General features: G+C 45.0%; 1 protein-coding gene across 5 annotated transcripts; it reads left to right on the top strand.

Moving 5' to 3' along the window:
• Positions 1-262: 262 nt before the first annotated feature.
• LOC103736093 lies at positions 263-18,689 on the top strand. Of its 5 annotated transcripts, XM_029564662.1 has the most exons (17): positions 263-428; positions 2,949-3,133; positions 3,847-3,932; positions 4,011-4,058; positions 4,203-4,322; positions 5,166-5,243; positions 5,502-5,584; positions 6,113-6,199; positions 6,290-6,406; positions 11,211-11,347; positions 13,900-14,108; positions 14,175-14,252; positions 14,741-14,798; positions 16,026-16,093; positions 16,539-16,700; positions 17,578-17,736; positions 17,819-18,689. In XM_029564662.1, the coding sequence occupies exons 2-17, from the start codon at positions 3,031-3,033 to the stop codon at positions 18,017-18,019; spliced, it is 1,794 nt and encodes a 597-aa protein (XP_029420522.1). In that variant the 5' UTR covers positions 263-428; positions 2,949-3,030; the 3' UTR covers positions 18,020-18,689. The 5 variants fall into 5 exon arrangements, with proteins under 5 accessions (XP_029420522.1, XP_029420525.1, XP_029420523.1 ...); XM_029564665.1 differs by lacking the exon at positions 2,949-3,133 and having other exon boundaries at positions 421-428; XM_029564663.1 differs by lacking the exon at positions 263-428 and having other exon boundaries at positions 2,592-3,133; positions 11,214-11,347.
• Positions 18,690-18,717: the final 28 nt, after the last annotated feature.

Here is an 18,717-nt window from a genome sequence, read left to right as displayed (position 1 = left end):
GCAGGGCAAATAAGGCCAACTTATACCAATACTGGGCGCAAGCACAGAGGTTGCGAATCTGTTCTTGAAGTACTTTGTTAGAAGAAAATCCCTATCTTATGTATATGTATGACTGGGCGTACATATGCTTAAAATTACACCCGCGCATGCGCACACGACACAAACTTATGCGAGACCTTCAATCAGGGTAAGGATCCACCCCATTCCCGCCCCGGAAGATCAACTCCTCCCTCTGTCAGCTGTCTTGGGACAGATACCTAGCTCCACACTGCCACCCTCAGCAGCCTAAGGAATTCCCCTAATTTTTCAGTGACCTTGACTCAGGCCAAACCAGGACTGGTGGCTTCAAGCAGGAAAGAATTTTAGGCCGCTCCAATTTGAAACAGAGGTGGAAGGTTGAGCAAGAGGTAAAAGGGCGCTCGAGTTAGGTATGTGCTTCCTGAGAGGGGAGGGAAGTCAGATATAACCCAAGTGGGCTCCTCAAGGCAGAGGCACAATGAATTGTCTTAGTATCAGTCGTACATACCATGTTGTTAGCTCTCAAGTTAGGTCTCGAAAGGTTGCTAAGAAACCCTCCCCCTCCCGCTCCCCCATTTCTCTCTTTCTTGATGAGTGAAATTATATGGTGGCTCTGAAGATGCCTTGAATGGAACCATAATCTTAGCTAAAGTGAAACCAGGAGCCGCTAGAACTGCACAGGGGGGCTAGTACATGTCCCTCCTCTGTAAGTGGTTTCTGATGAGACCCCTAGAAAATTTCAGGTTTACAGCTGGGGATGGAGAAACGCTGTACGCGGTTGTAACTTGTGCTGGAATTCTTGCTTCTCTGTTGTCCAGTGCCTTCGACAGGATTCCTGGGTGAGAGCCCCTCTCCTGGCTCATGTCTTCATAATTTGTCCTGCCTCTCTCTCCTGCCTCACTTCCACCCAAACTGTTTATAAAGAACCCCAGAAAAGAACTTGGGGCTCTTCCTTTGAGCACCTGCTCGAGCCTGCTCCCTTTCTGTGGAGCGCACTCTATGCTTCCACTCTCTCTCTCTTTTATTTATTTATTTTTATTTGAAACAGGGTCTCCCTGTAGCCCCAGCTGGCATGAAACTCACTATGTAGACCAAGCTGGCCTTGAACTCACAGGGATCTGCCAGCCTCTGCCTCCAGAGTACTGGGACTAAAGGTATTGTGCCACCATGCCCAGCCCACTCTCTCTTTTAATACATTCTATATTTACTAATACTCCGTGTCCTGTCCAATTTGTTGTTTGAGACATAAAGAATCTGGACATTGTATCATGGGACACCCGAGACTCCCTCCAGTAATAGTAGGACACTGCAGATATGTGGACATCTATTCTTGCATCCTTTGAAGAACAAAATGTCATCAAGAACTGTTTTTTCTGCCAACAAGAGACAGAGTCTGTAGGTGGCTTTAAGGCAGAGCCCCCCTCACAAGGGAAGGCCACACAAAGCTGGCAAGTGAATTACACTGAACCAATGCTGGCAACTCTGGGGGCTACAAATGGTCCTGACAGGAATAGATGTGCGTTTTAGCTGGGCTTTACACACTCAGTGGTAATAGATTCAAATACTCAAAATACTAGTAAATGTGGGGGGAAAAGGTATTACATCAATTCAGGCCATGATGTTACATTTTTTTTCAGACCAAGAATCATATTTTACAGCACACAGTGAATGACAGTGGGCAAAGAGATATATCAAGTGGACATGTTATGTTGCATATTATCTTTAAAATATTTTATTATTTTTCTTTTTATGTGTATGAGTGTTTTTGCCTGCATATATATAAATGTACTACATGCAAAGAGTCAGGCATGGTGGCACATGCCTTTAATCCCAGCACTCGGGAGGCAGAGGCAGGGGGATATCTGTGTGTTCAAGGCCAGCCTGGTCTACATAATGAGTTCCAGGACAGCTGGGGCTACAAGGAGACCCTGTCTCAAAAAGACCAAAAAAAAAAAAGTGTACATACATGCAATGCCCACAAACGCCAGAAGAGGGTGTCAGATACCCTGGAACTGGAGTTACCAATGGTCATTAGCCACCCTGAGGGTGCTGGGAATTGAACCCAGGTCCTCTGGAAGAACAGCAAATGTTCTTAACGGCTAAGCCATCTCTCCAGCCCCATTATCTTTAAATTGATGGTTTAGTAGAGAGCTCCAGCAAGCAATCAAAACACCTGTTGTCTAAAATGAAGGGAAAAGCTGGTCAGGGTTGTTCAATCTTGTAATCCCAGCACTTGAGAGAGGAAGCAAGAGAATCAAAAGTTCAAAGTCATCCTCAGCTTCTTAGCTAGTTCAAGGCTAGCCCTGTCTCAAAATAAAATGAGGAAAGGCTGGAGCAGTGGCTCACAGCACATTGGTTTAAGGCTTGTGTGGGTGCACTTACACATGCAGGCAAAACACTCATGCACATTAAATAACTAAATTAAATAACAAAAAAAAAGCTAGGCATGGTGGTACATACCTTTAATCCCAGCACTTATGAGGCAGAGGCAGGTAGATTTCTGTGAGATGGAGGGCAGTCTGGTCTACACAGTGAGTTCCAGGCCACCTGGGGGCTACAGGGAGACCCTGTCTAAACAAGCAAAACAAAACAAAACAAAAAACCCCACACTAAAACAAAAGAAATATATGGGGAAATAGCTATGAAATAGGATGCCAGGGAATCATTTCAAAGTAACCCATTAGATTGGGAAGGGAACCAAAGAAATAAGACAGGCCAGAAGTTGGTAACTGATGAGACTGGGCACCTAAAGATTGATTTTACTGTTCTCTCCACCATTATATCTGTTTGGAAGTTTTCATAAAGGGGGAAAAAGAAAAAGAAAAAGAAAAAGAAAACCTCTGGGGAGTATTCTCAGAAAAGAGGGGAGTGTCACTTCCTTTGAGAGGTTATCCATCCAGAGCCACTGACCCCCACCCCTTGGCTCTCAGATGAGGGACATGAATTATTAAGGGGAATTTGAGAGACTCAGAAGCCATTGAGCCTGGAGAGGTGGTGAACACGAAGGCTGCCATGGACCAGGCTGCTCTGTGTCCTCAAGGGGCTCATGCGGTTTCTCCCATGCCGCCTACCAAACTGATCGTGGTGGTAGAAGTGGAGCCAGGTTGGAGATCAGGTAAGAAGCTTTGATGAGGGGCTAGAGAGATGGCTCAGCGGTTAAGAGACTGCTCTTGCAGAGGACCCGGGTTCGATTCCCAGCACCCACATGGTGGCTACAAACCATCCTTAACTCCAGTTCCAGGGGAATCCAAAGCCCTCTTCTGACCTCCGTGGTATTGCACGACATGGGTGCACTCACATACATGCAGGCAGTACACTCGTACACATAAAATAAAAATAATAAATAAAATATTTTTTTAACAAAAGAAGCTTTGATGAGATCTGAGGCTGTAGCTCAGGTGGTGCTTGCCTGGCCTGCATGACACCCTAGGTTTAATCCCCACACTACACAAACTATATGTAGTGGCACACACTTGTAATCTCAGCACTGGGAGGTGGAGGCAGGAGGAGAAGTTCAAGGTCATCCTTGGCTATATAACCAAATTCTAGGCCAGCCTCAACTACATAGGAACTGTCTCAAAGGTGGGGGGGTGCCTAGGAATATGGCTCAATGGTAGAGCACTTGTCTAGCATGTGTAAGCCCCCAAGTTCAATTCCCACTACTACATTCAAGAAGAAAAGAAAAAAGAAAGCCTGAAGGAGGGAAGCCAGGAGAACCTCTTGGAAGAGACAGGACTAAGTCTGCTCAGGTCAGAAACTCAGGCTGTGAGCAAGACTCAGGACCTCCTGTTCTCTCATGAAAGCTAATATACTGTATACCTCTCTCAGGCCCAGAGGAGACCCATGGTCCCACACTTCTTCTGGAGGGGCCCAAGAACATTCGTCTACTTCATCCAGGAACGCTGGAGCCTCAGGTAGATAAGGCAGGATGGGGGAGAGGGGGCGGCAGGGGAAGATGGGAATGTCATTACTGATTCCAGCCACTCTTATAGGAACAATGTTTCACCTTTGACAGAGTCCTGGGGCCTGATGCCGCTCAGGTAGGGGGTTCTGAGAGAGTTATGTGAGGAGGATGGGAGTCCTCAGGCCACTGTATCCTAGGATTTTGACTGATCTCCAGTCCTTTTGCTCAGGGCAGGCTGTTACAGTTTACCTGACAGGAATGTGCTTGTGTCTCCCTATAGGAAGCAGAGCAGGAGCTGTTGGCCCAAGTCCAGCCTCTACTGGCCTCAGTGGGCAGAGGGTACAATGTAGCCTTGATGCTCCAGGGCTGCGAAACAGAGGCACCCCGGTTTGTGCCTCAGGTGAGGAGCCAAGATCCACAATGCATAGGTCTCCTGGGAGACCTTGAGAAATCTTTGCATGCTCACCACAGGCCTAGAGACCTCCTGGGCTTCCTATGACACCCTGTGATCCATGCAGGACATTTTACCAGGGTTACTTCATGCAGCTATTGGATGGTCAGAAAAAAGTGTAACCAGCCTGGTAGAAATCAGTATATTCTAAAAAGATGCTTGTCCCTCAATCTATTAGATTGTTGAAACAATGGACCTTAAGAAACCGGAATTTCCACCCAGGAATTTCATTTCAGGACCCTGAAGATGAACTTGAGGAGGTCACTGAATCTCTTTGTCCCTCTTTCCAAAGTGGCTACTTTGAATAAATCTTTTTCTGACTTTTTACTATCACTCTGGCTGTTTTAATTGGCTTCTCAAAGATGGATAGCTGAACCTGGCTTCTTAGGGAATAGCCTGTGACCCCAAATTCCATAATAATGGGAGTCTTGGGCTGATGGCATCAGAGTCAGGGAGGGGTGGCATGTAAAGATCAGAAGGACTAATTCCCATACTTGTTGGCAATAATATCACACTTGAAAACTTTGCTGTTGTGACTTCATCAAAATGCCCCCAAATCAGCATAGCTGCCTCAGAACCTTACCACACCTCCTGCCCAGCAACAGCACGTCCCATGGAAAATATTTGCTTCTTTATCTGGATTGCTGGGAATGTGAGGGCTGGCATGGCTCCTGTTCTGCTCACTATGTACCCAGTACCAGCACAGGGCATGTTACAGGCGTCATCTCAGGAAATGCCGTAGGACAGATTGATGCTTTCTCATTCCACACTGAGTCCCTGTCTCCACTTCAGCTGCTGCGGATGCTGTTTGAGGAAGCCCTGCCCTTCTGCTGTTCTGACCATGTATTTAGTACTCTTAGCTTGGTACAGGTGAGATCACTAGAGGAAGGGGCCAAGGGAGAACTGGGGAGGCGGAGCAATGTGACACCACAGAAACAGCCCGGGGCTTGTGGGGAGTGAGAACAGATTGCAGCCAGCCCCACTCTGCTACTCAATTAGGAGTCTGCCTCTCTGGGGCCTCCTTTATACACCATCTGTCAATGGCAAACTCTTCCTCTCTGCTTAGCCCATGGGACCCATGGGAAGGGAAAGGCTCAGTTTTTAACAAATGCCTTTGTGTGATCTCAGATCAGTCCCAGTGGGCAGACCCAGGACCTGCTCTCCCCAGGATGGGAGGAACTGCCAGTCCTGGATGTGGCCCCTGTCGGCTTGTAAGTGTTCAGGGACCATTGGGGTAAGGGTGCTTGCCTAAAAGTAGCAATGACTCCTGCAAGCTAAGACTTTGGAGATTTCTACTCTTGTCATCCCAGGAGAACAAAGCCCTGGGCTTTGAGTCATGCCTATAGGGCCTGGGTCTCTCCTAGAACCCCTTCCTACCCTCCTCCCTTTATCCCAGATCCTATACATCTTATTCCTCTTACCCCAATTCTTCTTCAACTCCCTGCCCACATTCATGGCTTGACTCAGCCCAGTATCACATGGAGTGATTTTGAGTACTTCACTAGGCAGTTTCTCCATCTGTGAAATGGAGATAACCCCAGCTAACTAGTATCCCTCCCTGGAGATATCACAGGAGGAAACATTAGGTTAGGAATATGAGAGATATTTAAGGAAGTATACTGAGGCTGCAGCCTTTGGCATAATTCTTATGGGCTATGGACACTGTTATGGGCTTCCCACACAGAGATTCTAGGAGTTTCTGAAGAGCACTGATGCTGAAGAGCTTCCTCTTCCTCCAGGGTGGTGGAAAATGCCAGTGAAATTGAGGTGTCTGACTCACAAGCTGCCTCTGAGCTGTACTTGCAGGCTGCAGGGAGTGAAGGCAGGTGAGGACAAGAGGTCACCTCTACTGTTCCACGCCCCCAACCCTGCCCAGTCCCCAGGTGTCAATCCTGAGCCTGCTCTGTCTTCTGTAGGACCTGCTCTCTGCTTACTCTCACCATGTCCTGCCCTGGGCCCAACCCTCCTGAGAGGTCTGAGACCCAGCGAGTGTGGCGAGGTACCTTGAGAATCCTGCAGCTTCCAAGAGCCTTGTAAGTTCAAGGGGGTCTTCTGGTTGCATTGGGAGGTGAGATGGGGGCAGAAGTATGGATGTGAATCTAAATGTCCAAAGCTGAGATTGGAAAATCCCCAAGAAGCCAGCCATTCTTCATGCCCCACATCATGCCTTCCCCTCAATGCTAAAAAGGAATGAAGGCCTCAAGTGTCACAGCAAATAATCATTGCAAGCCAATTTGCAAAATGTGTAATATAATGGGAATACTGCCAAATTCAGAAGTATCTAAAAACAAAATAGAAACAAAAAAGGAGAAAAAAGAACCTAAATTCTGGTAGCAACACACACCTGTATTCCAAAATTAGAAGGTGAGGCAGGAGGATCTGAGTTCAAGGCCAGCATAGGCTACAAAAGAAACTTTATCTCAGACAAACAAATGAACAAACACTCAAGCCCACCTACACTGAAATATAATTTACATATCATAAAGTTCATTCTCTTTTTTAAAAATATTTTTATTATTTTTAATTATATGTATGTGTATGGGGGGTACACACATGTGTGCAGTGCCCATATAGGCCAGAGGAGCTTATCCCCTAAAGATGGAGTTACAGGTAGTTGTTAGCTGTCCAGTGTGGATGGTGGAAACTGAACTCAGGTCCTCTGCAAGAGCAGTGTGTGCTTTTGACCACTGAGCCATCTCTCCAGCCCAAGTCTATTTTCTTAAAATATATAATTCAGTGACTTTTTCCCCTGAAGCTGAGGACCTTTGCACATGCTAAATCCCCAACCCCTTGGTGGCTTTTAGTGTACTCACAAAGTTGTGCACTGATCACAGCCATCTGATGTTTAATCAAACGTTAGAAATCAAGTGACTGATGAAACAGAAGGCTGTTACAGATGTTAACCAAAAATAAAAGGACCAAGCCAGGCGTGGTGGTGCATGCCTGTAGTCCCAGCACTCGGGAGGCAGAGGCAGGCAGATGGATCTCTATGAGTTCAAGGCCAGTTGCCTGGCATTTGTGGCTCTCTGAAACTGCAGAGGAAGAACTGAAGACCCCTTCACTCTTGCATCTTTCATGCCTCTAAAGCCAGCACCAGTTGAATGACACTGTGAAGTCTGACTGCAAGTTTGGGATGGACCCCAGCCTGCTTCATCCACTAGAAGTTTTTTTCTTCAGTGGTTTTCTTTTTTTAAATATATATTTTATTATTTTTATTTTATGTGTATGAGTGTATTGCCTGCATGTATGTGAGTGCGCCCGTGTTGTGCAATGCTGTGGAGGTCAGAAGAGGGCTTCAGATTCCCCTGGAACTGGAGTTAAGGACAGTTTGTAGCCACCATGTGGGTGCTGGGAATCGAACCTGGGTCCTCTGCAAGAGCAGTCAGTGCTCTTAACCACTGAGCCATCTCTCCAGGCCCCTGGTTGGTTTTCTTTCTTTAATATTTAATTATTTTTTATGTGTAGGAGGGTATTGCCTGCGTGCATGTAAGTGCACCCACGTCATGTAGTGCCCAAGGAGGTCAGAAGAGGGCACCAGATCCCCTGGAACTGGAGTTATGATGGTTGTTAGCTGCCACGTGGGTGCTGTGAACCAAACCCAGGTCCTCTGCAAGAGCAGCCAGTGCTCTTAACCACTGAGCCCTCTCTCTAGCCCCTGTGCTGGTTAGTTTTCATTGTCAGCTTGACACTGTCTGGGGGAGGGGAACCTCAACTGAAGAACTGCCTCTATCAGATTGACCTGTGGCCATGTCTGTGAGAGGCTGTCTTGATTGATGATTGATATGGGAGGGCCTAGACCACTGTGGGCCACACCATCACTAGGCAGGTGGGACCAAACTGTATCAAAAAAGCTAGCTGAGGGGCTGGAGAGATGGCTCAGCAGTTAAGAGCACCAGGTGCTCTTACAGAGGACTGGAGTTCGATTCCCAGCACCCACATGGCAGCTAATAGCCATCTACAGCTCCAATTCCAGGAGAATCTGAAGCCCTCTTCTGACCTCCACAGCATTGCACAATACAGGTGCACTCACATTCATGCAGGCAGTACACTCATACACATAAAATAAAAATAATAAATAAAACTAAAAAAAAAAAAAGCTAACTGAGCACCAGGCAAGTAAACAACCTTTCTTCATGGTTCATGGTTCAGTTCTCCAGATTCCTGCCCTGAGTTTCTGCCCTTAGATCTGTCAATGATGAACAATAACCTGGAGGTTAAGATTAAATAAATCCTTTCTAGCCCAAGTTGCTTTGGGTCATAGGTTTTAATTACAGCAACAGAAAAACAAACTAGAACAGTATTTTCACATTAAAATTTTTTAATTTATTATTTTATTTTATGTGTATGAGTGTATTGCATGTATGTGAGTGCACCCGTATCATGCAATGCCTGCAGAGTCAGAAGAGGGCATTGAAATCCCCTGGAACTGGAGTTATAGATGGCTATTAGCTGCCATGTGGGTGCTGGGAATCGAACTCTGGTCCTCTGCAAGAGCAATTGGTGCTTGTAAGTGCTGAGCCATCTCTCCAGCCCCTCACATTTAAAATTTATCATTTATTTATTTTTTTTTAATTTTATTTTTTGGGGGGTCTTTTTGAGACAGGGTCTCCCTGTAGCCCCAGCTGTCCTGGATTCACTATGGAGACCAGGCTGGCCTCAAACTCACAGAGATCCGCCTGCCTTTGCCTCCCCGAGTGCTTGTCTTTTATTTTTATTTCGGTTTCATGTATGTCACACTGGCCTGAACTCACTATCTTTGAGGCTAACCTTGTACTCCTGATCCTCTTTCCTGCATTTCCCATGTGCATCCTCATGCCTGGCAAGAAGCTGAGTGTTTTATAATGAAACTTTCTGGAGAAGAACAGGCAAATAACTTACATTGAACCTATACTGGCCTTTAATAAGAGAGGTGAGACAACACCAAACTGGCAGCCTTAGGATAGGAGGGTAGTCCTTGGTTGGTTGGTTTTGCAAGCCAAATTCAGTGGAACCTTAATGGTCAATCTTCAGTATACAGGAAAGAAATATAGAACAGGTTTTGGGTTTTTTGAGGTTTTTTTTCTTTCTTTCTTCTTTTGTTAGGTTAGCAGGAAGTTGCCACTTAAACTCCTCTTATGACTTCATCTTCTCTGTTTTCTGGTCTGTAGTTAAATATGAGACATCTTTTAACACTAATTTTAGAAGATTTCCCTCACTCCCAAAAGGAAACTTGATTCCATTCATTGTCATTCCCCATGCTGCCCCTCAACTCCTAGATCAAGGCAACCACTGATATTACTCTCTCTAAAATTTGCCAATTCTGGGCTTTTCACACAAATGGAATCATACCATACATGACTTGTTGTATCTGGAGTTTTTCATTTAGCATAGTATTTACAAGGTTCATGACATCAAAACCTCATTTAGGAGCACTGTGAGATGGCTCAGCAGGGAAAAATCACAAGTCTGACAATCTGAGTTTGATCCCTGGATCCCACTGTGGAAGGAGAGAGTCCATTCCCAGAGAACTGACTCCCAAAAGTTGTCCTCTGACCTCCACATGCTCATGGTGGCACACACATGCCCACATTCACATTCACATACACAAACACACACACACACACACACATGCACAAATAAAATAAAAATAAAATAATATTATACTATGGTCAAATGATATTTCATTGTGTAAATATACCACATTTTGTTTGTCCATTCATCCACCAATAGACAATTGAATTATTCCAACTTTGGGCTATTGCTTATAATGACACTATGAACATTACTGTATAAGTTTTGCTTGAACATATGTTTTCAATTATCTTAGATGTATACTGAAAAGTGATATAGCTGGGTCATATAGTAATTCCATTTTATTTTATTTTAATTAATTTTTGAGACAGGGTCTCATGTATCCCAGGGTGGCCTCATACTCAGTATATAGCTGAGAATGACCTTGAACTCCTGATCTTCCTGCCTCTACCTCCTGAGTACTGGGATTACAGGCATGTGTCACCATGCCTGGCTTTTGTTGAGTACTTTAAAAAAAATCATGGAAAGTATCAGATATTTTCAAAGGCTATCTTTATGTCAATATCATACAATTTTAATCACTGTCATTATGCAGTAAGTTTTAAAAAATATTTTTGATTTATTTTTCTTTTATGTGTATTAGTGTTTTGCCTGCACATATGCAAGTGCATCACGTGTGCAAAGCTCATGGAGGCCAGAAGAGGGAGTTGGATTTCCTGGAACTGGAGTTAGATATGGTTGTTAGCCACTATGTGGGTGCTGGGAACCAAACTTGGGTCCTCTGTATGGGTAACCAATGCTCTTAACTTCTGAGCCATCTCTCCAGCCCCTGTTGAAAACTTCAGCAAGTTTTGAAACCAGAAAATATGAGTCCTCCAACCAGGAAATGTGAGCCTCCACCTTTGGTCTACTCAACATTATTTTGGCTACTGAGGGTTCTTGAAATTATATATGAATTTCAGGAATGGCTTTTCCACTTTTTGGCATTATTATTTATATATTTATTTTAACAGAGAGATCAGTTTTATTTACATAAATAAATATATTTTTATTAAAGATTATTAGTACTTACAAAAGTCCATTTCTGATTTTATAATAAAAGGCCATTGAAAAAACTTTAATATTCCATTGAAAAAACTTTAATATTCCATTGAAGTTTTGATACAGATTGATTTAAAAGTAATAAAATGAAATAAAGATCTATACACAGTAGAAAATCTGTCTGGTGGTACAAAAACGTTGCTGAAAATAGACTGTGTCAGCGTGATTCTGTCTAGTGTTTCTCCCCATCTACTAGTGGGCATCACTTTTCTTCCCTCCCTCTAGCAGAAACTGCCCCCTGTTGCAAGTTTTGGCTGGTGAGGCTGCTGGTCAGGAGGAAGAGGGCTCTTTGGCCTGGATCATCTCATGGCTCCTAGAAGGAAACAACTACACTAGTTTACTTCTTCGCCTGAACCCCCAAGGTGGCTGAGGTGGGGTAGGGTTCTTCAGAAAGCTCTCGGAATTGGTCTTAGGTTTGCCTCATCCTGTTACCCAACCAGTCCTGGCGAACTCCAGCAAGCAAGGACAAAGCTTGATTCTCTGGGTGGGTCAGCATTCGGCAAGGTCCCATTGTGGTCAGGGTGCCAAAAGTCAAAGGTAATAGTAAAAACAGCCTCAACTCCTTACACTTAGAGGTTGTCAACAGTTTACTGAGCTGTTGTTTTATTTTTTCCTTCTTGAGGACAGAGTCACCCTATGTAGCTCAGGCTGGCCTTGAAGTATATATGTAGCTCAGGCTAGCCAAGAACTCACTATCCTTCTGTCTTAGCTTCCTGAGTACTGGGATTATAGGTGCTTGCCACCACACTCTGGCTCCTTTCTATCTATCCACCCATCTATCTATCCATCCATCTGTCCATCCATCCATCATGTTTATATATTTATATTTTTTAAATTTAATTTTATGTGTATGAGTGTTTTGCCTATATGTATGGAAGTACACCATGTGCATGCAATGCCTGTAGAGGCCAGAAGAAGGTGCTTGATCCCCTGGACAGTTGTTAGCTGGGAATTGAACCCAGGTCCTCTAGAAGAACAGCCAGTGCTCTTAACTGATGAGCCATCTCTCTAGCCCCTTACCAAATATTTTAATATCTTTCTTTCATTATTGTTTTCTTTCCTTTATTATTTTAAAATATTTTATTTTTAAATTTTGTGTGTTTGAGTGTATTGCCTGCATGTTGGTAGGTGCACCATGTCATGCAATGCCCTCAGAGGTCAGAAGAGGACGTCAGATCCCCCGGAACTAGAGTTACAAGGGTTGTTAGCTGCCAAGTAGTTGCTGGGTATTGAACCTGGGTCCTCTGAGAGAGTAAGCAATACTCTTAATCTCTGAGCCATCTCTCCATCTCCTTTCTTTTATTTTTATTTTATTTAGACAGTGTAGCCCAAGCTGATCTTGAACTTATGGCAGTCCTCCTGCACTGGCATTCTGAATGCTGGGATTGAAGGAGTAAACCACCATACCCAGCTATAATACCTTTAATTCTTACTAAACCCAATGATGTAGACCTAACGTACCAATGATGAGAGAGGGAGGCAGGTCTAATTTATAGATGAAGAAAGGAAGGATCACAGAGCGGAAAATGCTTACCTTTTTTCATATACCCATTGCAAATACAGCTTCTAAGCCTGGCCTGGTAGTGCACACCTTTAATCATGGCAATCAGGAGAGAGGCAGAGTTCTGTGAGTTCAAGGCCAGCCTGGTCTGCATAATGAGTTCCAAGCCAGCCAGGGCAACATAGTGAGACCTGTCTAAGAAAAAAAGCTTCTGAAACTATATGATTATAGGGGGATATAGATCAGAGAAGAATGGCAATGAAGCTGGGTGTGGTGGTGTGCACCTATAATTTCTGCACTCAGGAGGCTGAGATGGTAGAACTGCAAACTCAGAGCCAGCCTGGGCAACGTAGCTAGATAGTCTCAAACAAAAACAAAAACAAGAAACAGGGTCTAGAAAATAACAAATGTTATACTTTTGGGAATATAGCCCAGTGGTAAATTCACTTGCCTAGCATGCTAAGCCTTGGGAGTTGATCCCTAACACTTTATTTTTTAATATTTTATTTATTATTTTTATTTTATGTGTATGAGTGTATTGCCTGCATGTAGGTAGGTGTACCCATGTCACGCAATGCCTGAGGGGATCAGAAGAGGGCATCAGATCCCCTGGAACTGGAGTTACGGAAGGTAGTTAGCTGCCATGTGGGTGCTGGGTCTTCTGAAAGAGCAGCCATTGCTCTTAACCGCTGAGCCATCCCTCCAGCCCCCTGATCCCTAACACTTTAAAGAGAAAGAGTAGCAGTTAAAGGTGAGTTGGGTAGGTAGATGGATTTTCTATACTTTGTATATGTTTGAAATTTTCCGTAACAAACAAACACATTCATTTGGTTGATAGGTCCCCAGGCCTTCCCCTGTGCCCAGCTCTATGGAATGAGAAAGATATGATAGGGCATTTCCCACCCTCAAAGATAAAGCAGAAAGGGGCACACATGTACTTATCTATAGGTCAGTTGCTGTCCTGATAATGACACAGGCTTTAGGTGTCAGATGGATTAGAGATGCTGTGGATAAAAAGGTAATCCATGAACAGCCTGAGCACAGTGCCATGAGGCACATATGAAAGTCTAATGAAAGGGGTTAGGTTTTTTGTTTGTTTTTTGTTTCGTTTTTGTACTGGGGTTTGAACCTAGGGCCTTAATACATGCTAGGCAAGCGCTCTAACACTGAGCTACATCCCCAGCCCATCTTTTAATCTTTATTTTGAGACAGGCTCATTAAGTTGCCCAAACAGTCCTTGAATTTTCTATCCTGCTTCAGCTACAGAGTAGCTAGGGTGACAGACCTATACCACCACACCAGGCGAGGGTTAAGTATTTTGATAAACAATACCTGATAGAAATTTCAAGTGTTATAGGTAGTGTACTCAGGGATGCAGAGGAAGAAGTAACCCATTGTGCCACCTCTTTCTAGGTTGCTCCCTGAGTTTGCTCCAGGCTGCTCTGTTGGGGGCCTCAGGAAGAAGGATGCAGGTGAAACAGGTGAGGCCCACTCTGTGGGATGCAACAGAGGAGACCCGGGCCCGCCAGGCCAACCTTAAGACCCTGCGTTTAGACCTCCTCGGAGACACCTTGACAGATGGTGGGCTTAATCGACTAGGCAGGGCACTTTGGGAGCTACAGGTAAGCAAAATGAGAACTTGGGGCATTTGGATCAGAAATGGCCCACTCTGAGAACTTTCTCCTTAGGTGATAAAAGCCAGGAGCCTAAGAAGCCAGACACCCAAAAGGGCCAGAAATGGGGCTATGAGGCTCCCAGAACCACAGGTATGATTTCTTATCCAAACTTTTGGGGGCTTTTTATACATCAGACTGCCTCTTTTTTGTTTACAAAAGATTACAATCATTTTTTTACTCCAAAACATTTATTAACCATTTACCACATGCCAGTGCAGTATTATGTCAGCCCTAGGATTTCCCTGTCCTTGTGAAGTTCAATCTATGAGAAGAAACAATTACACCACCATGATCAGTGCTCTGAAAGGCTTAGAAACACATGGTTCTAGGGGGCATTTCACAGTCTTGAGAAGGGAGAAAAAGGAAGATTTCATGAAGAAGTGATTCCTGATGGAGGTTAGCAAAGATAGGAAAGAACATTCTAGGCAGGGAGACTCACAGGAAGAAACTGGAGTCAGCAAGTTCTTGTTATCTCCGGGGGATTATAAGCAGCCCAGGAAAGGACTGGAGAGGGAGGCAGAGACCAAGTCACATAAGACTTTAAAAATCTACTGAGACATTTGGACTCTTTCTTGAAGGTTAAAGGCAAGCTGCTGAAGTCTTGTGAGCAGAGAAGACATTTCTCCCACTTGTCAGGTGAGCAACCTGAGGCTCAGAGAAGATATATGAATAGCCCAGGATAGTCAAGGTCACATAGAAGCAGCAGAGGCAATCTCAAGTCATTGCAATGTGATTGTTTCATCCTCTGGGACATAGCCTTTCTTGTCCAACAGAGGGTCCTGTCTTCCAGGATTTTCTGCAAGGCAGCCAAGCCAGCCTCTTATGATCCTTTTCCCTTTTAACAATTGTATACTTACAACCTGTTTTTATTGACTTGGGCATGGGAATTAGGCACATTAGCCTCTAATTTTTAAAAAAGATTTTATTATTTTAATTTTTACGTGCATGAGTGTTTTGCCCTCATGTAAGTGACCCACGTGTGTGCAATGCCTACAGAGGCCAGAAGAGGGTGTTGTATCCCTCAGAACTTGAGTTATGGATGGTTGTTAGCCACCATATGGGTGCTGGGAATTGAACCCCGGTCCTCTGGAAGAACAGCAAGTGTTCTTGACCACTGAGCCATCTCTCCAGGCCCCCTCCAATTTTTTTTTAAAGCAAATGTCTTGCTGCCATGTGCTTTAGTTGTGTTGTCATTCATGCTCTCCACAACTTGTGTGTTCCTGTGTGTGTGTTTGTGGGGGGTGCATATGTGTACTTGTGGAGGCCAGAAATCAACCTTGGGTTTTGTCAACCTTAGGTAGTCCTCAGGAGGCATCCATCTTGTTTTTTGAGACAGAGTCTCTCACTGGCACCTGAGGCTCAACCTATTAAGCTAGGCTCGCTAGCCAACAAGACCCTAGTATTTGCCTGTTTCTGCCATCCCTGTGCTGGGATTACAAGTGCACCTAACCACACCTGTCTTTTTATATAGGTGCTGGGGATTGAATTTAGGTTCTCATGCTGTGCAACAAGCACTTTATCAGCTGAGCTATCTCCTCAGGCCCTCTCTACAACTTTTATTAGCTCTATTTTATGGAAAGAACTTGGAGACTCAGAAGGCTAGTCACTTACTGGAGATCATATGGTTAAGAAAATGAGCCGGTCCCATAATCTGTCTGATTTCAGAAGCCTGAACTAAACCTATATTCTCATGGCAGGAATGGTGGGTATGGAACTGTCACTCCTTAATATCTTCTCAGCGGGTGGTAGATTTAGCAGCAAACTATAGCCTAGGTCTTCAGGAGGAAGCCCCATCATGGGTGTGGGACTTGGGAGTTAGCTAGAGGTGTGTGTCTACTTTGATGTGATTACATTTTCTTCTAGAGTCAGGAATAGGACTTCTAGGACCTAGGCTCCATCAAAAGCATCCTTTCAGGGACTCTGAGGAACAGGTAATAGTAATATTTCAGGTACCTCATGGACAACTGGAAATTTGGGGTGGCAAGGGGTCCCAAGCCCAGCTAACCTGCCCTCTGCTTACCTTGTCCTAATGCCAGGGAGGAATATGAAGTTTCTGACAAAGCATTACTAGATCTCTGAGGGAGGAGCATGGGGAGGAGCATGGGGAGGAGCTGATTTCCTACTTAGATTATGGTTATGGGATCCTTAGGCTTACTACAGCACCCATCAGCAGAACCTTCTCCCAGTACCTTCCAGTATCTTCTCTCCCTCTACCCATAGCCTCCTGAGTCTCTGCTCAGGCCATATACTCTTCCAGGCCAGTTAGCTCTTGGAAACAGCCCTGACATTTAAGTTCTGTTGGGAAGGTTGGGCTCTGTACTCCAAAGCTGTATACACACATAGCCTTCTGACTAAGCCTCAAATGATACCCTCTAGTTCCATCAGACCCCAGATGTGGCTCTGCAGTTCTTTCTGGCCCAGGCCCGTAGGCAAAAATTGAGAGAGCAACACCAAATTTGGATCCAAGAAGAGCTGAAGCATTTGCAGCAGCAAGAGGACGTGGCAGGTGAACAGATCAAAAGCCTGGTGACTGAAGAGGTGAGGAGGAACAAGAAGGGGGCTTGAGGCTCCTTGTATCTAGACCAGGCATTGTGCTGCAGGCAAGGATTCAGCATCTATCATAACTGACTGGTTCATATGAATGGCCCTCTTAGCCTATAGAGGAGGCAATTCTCAGTGCTGTGTGCTATGATGCAGAAGCTATGGGCATAAGGAAACAAAGGGGTACACTTTACTCAGGTGGAGTGGATTAGAGGAGATGGTATCTAAGCAGAGACTCGGGAAAAATCAGGTATCATCCCAGGAATTCATTGCTTTGGGCTCTTCTAGGGCAGTTAGTGCACCTCACAGGGGCATTCAGTAAACAAATGTTTAAAAGAAATAAAACATGTGGCCAGGTGTGGTGGTGCAGGCCTGTGATTCCATCAGTTGGGAGGCACAGGCAGGAGGATTATGAAATCAAGGTCAGCATGGCCCATAAAGAAGACCTTGTCTCATCTCCCTGTTCCCCGCCTAAAAATTGTGTATGTAATAGTGTGGCGGGGACACATTCTCAGAGAAGCCAAGACTGTAAGCAAAGCAGAGGGGAGCAATGGCCAAACCAGCTCTGGGAACCAGATTGTTCTGTCTGGCTAGAGCCTAGCAAGTGCATGGTCAGAAGCAAAGCTAAGAAGGCAATGTGCTATATCTCTTGAGTTCAGCTTTCACTCCAGTGAGGATAAGGAAATGTTGAAAGCATGTGCTATCTCATCTCCATTCTGCTTTAGCCATGAGAATTTGCACAGGTTAGATTACTTCCCTGGTGCACTATTTGCAAGTCTGTAAAAGGGCAACTTCCTCATAAGGATGTTATGAATGAAACAAGAACACACATATTTATCACAGAGCCTTGAAGGCGTACAAATTATCTCTGAAGGTTTGTGAGCAGAGACAGAGACAGTGCAAGGAGAAGACAGTGCTAAGACTCCAGGTGGAGGTCCTGCAAGCAGAGCGGGACACAGCAGAGCAGGATCTGGTGGCCCTCTATGACCTGTATGTGCAGGCCACCCAAGCCCGGACATGTCACTTGCTGCAGGTTAGTGTTATGATAAAAAGGACAGGCCTTGAGTTGTTGCCAAGGCTGGTGGACTGACCAGCATCTCTGAATCTGGACACAGGTATTCCAAGCCTGGCAGGAACTGTGGGAGGAGAAGGCCCTGGCCACAGAGCACCATAACCGCAGTCTGCTGGCTAGAATCCTCCAAGACACCATTGATCTGGCTTTGAAGAACCAGGAGCTCCAGGCCCAGAACCAGCAGCTTGAACAGACTGCAGGCAGGGGCAGTCAAACTGGATTCCTGAGCAGGAGAGGAACGTGATCAAGAATGCTCTGGGGCCAATTTCCTTCCTCATTCATGAGGACCCCAGAAGGAAGAGGAAGGTGGGACAAGCAAGCTGGTCCTCTTTACAGATAATTACCACCACTTCTAACCCTGTCGTCTTGTGCCACTCCCTAATGTGACGTGCCTAACATCTATCATTTCATTTTGCTTTTTCTGTTCCCCTTATGCATGCCATTTGACCCTAAAATCAGAGATAACCTCCCCAAAGAAGTGCCCAAGGACAGTCAAGTGGCAGAACCAGGATTTAAATTCCAGTCTGGCCACAACTGTACACAACAGTCATGGCTCACAGCTTCAGTAGTGTCAGATCACTATCATCTAGGAAGCCCAAGAATATAGGTCCCCAAACCTCACCATGAAAGCAGAGCCTGATATTCCTCTGGTCATGATTTCAAAGGACTGATGACCATAGAAATTGGCAGTGACAGAACCAGGGAAAATAATCTCACCATAGGTGGCTGGTTGTGATGTCTCACACTCACAAACAGCACTCCAGAGCCTGAGGTCAGCCTGGGCTATCATGAGACCCTGCCTCAAAAACCATTTGTGGGGGCTGGAAAGATGGCTCAGTAGTTAAGAGAGCTGCCTGCTTTAGCAGGGGACCGTTTTGATTCCCGTATGATGGCTGGTAACTTTCCAGAACTCCAGTTCCAGGGGATCCAACACTCTCTGAC

Source organism: Nannospalax galili, unplaced genomic scaffold (genome assembly GCF_000622305.1).
Source record: "Nannospalax galili isolate Female #2095 unplaced genomic scaffold, S.galili_v1.0 scaffold1077, whole genome shotgun sequence".
NCBI lineage: Eukaryota > Metazoa > Chordata > Mammalia > Rodentia > Spalacidae > Nannospalax > Nannospalax galili.
The sequence above is the reverse complement of the archived record's forward strand: the minus strand, read 5'-3'. Positions and strand labels throughout refer to the sequence as shown.

Bases quoted from the DNA above. Each gene is read 5' to 3' on its own strand.
- LOC103736093 (XM_029564662.1), top strand. From the start codon at position 3,031: ATGGACCAGGCTGCTCTGTGTCCTCAAGGGGCTCATGCGGTTTCTCCC. The intron at 3,134-3,846 runs GTAAGAAGCTTT...TACCTCTCTCAG, and splicing joins GGAGCCAGGTTGGAGATCAG to GCCCAGAGGAGACCCATGGT. The intron at 14,799-16,025 runs GTGAGCAACCTG...ATTTTCTTCTAG, and splicing joins ACATTTCTCCCACTTGTCAG to AGTCAGGAATAGGACTTCTA.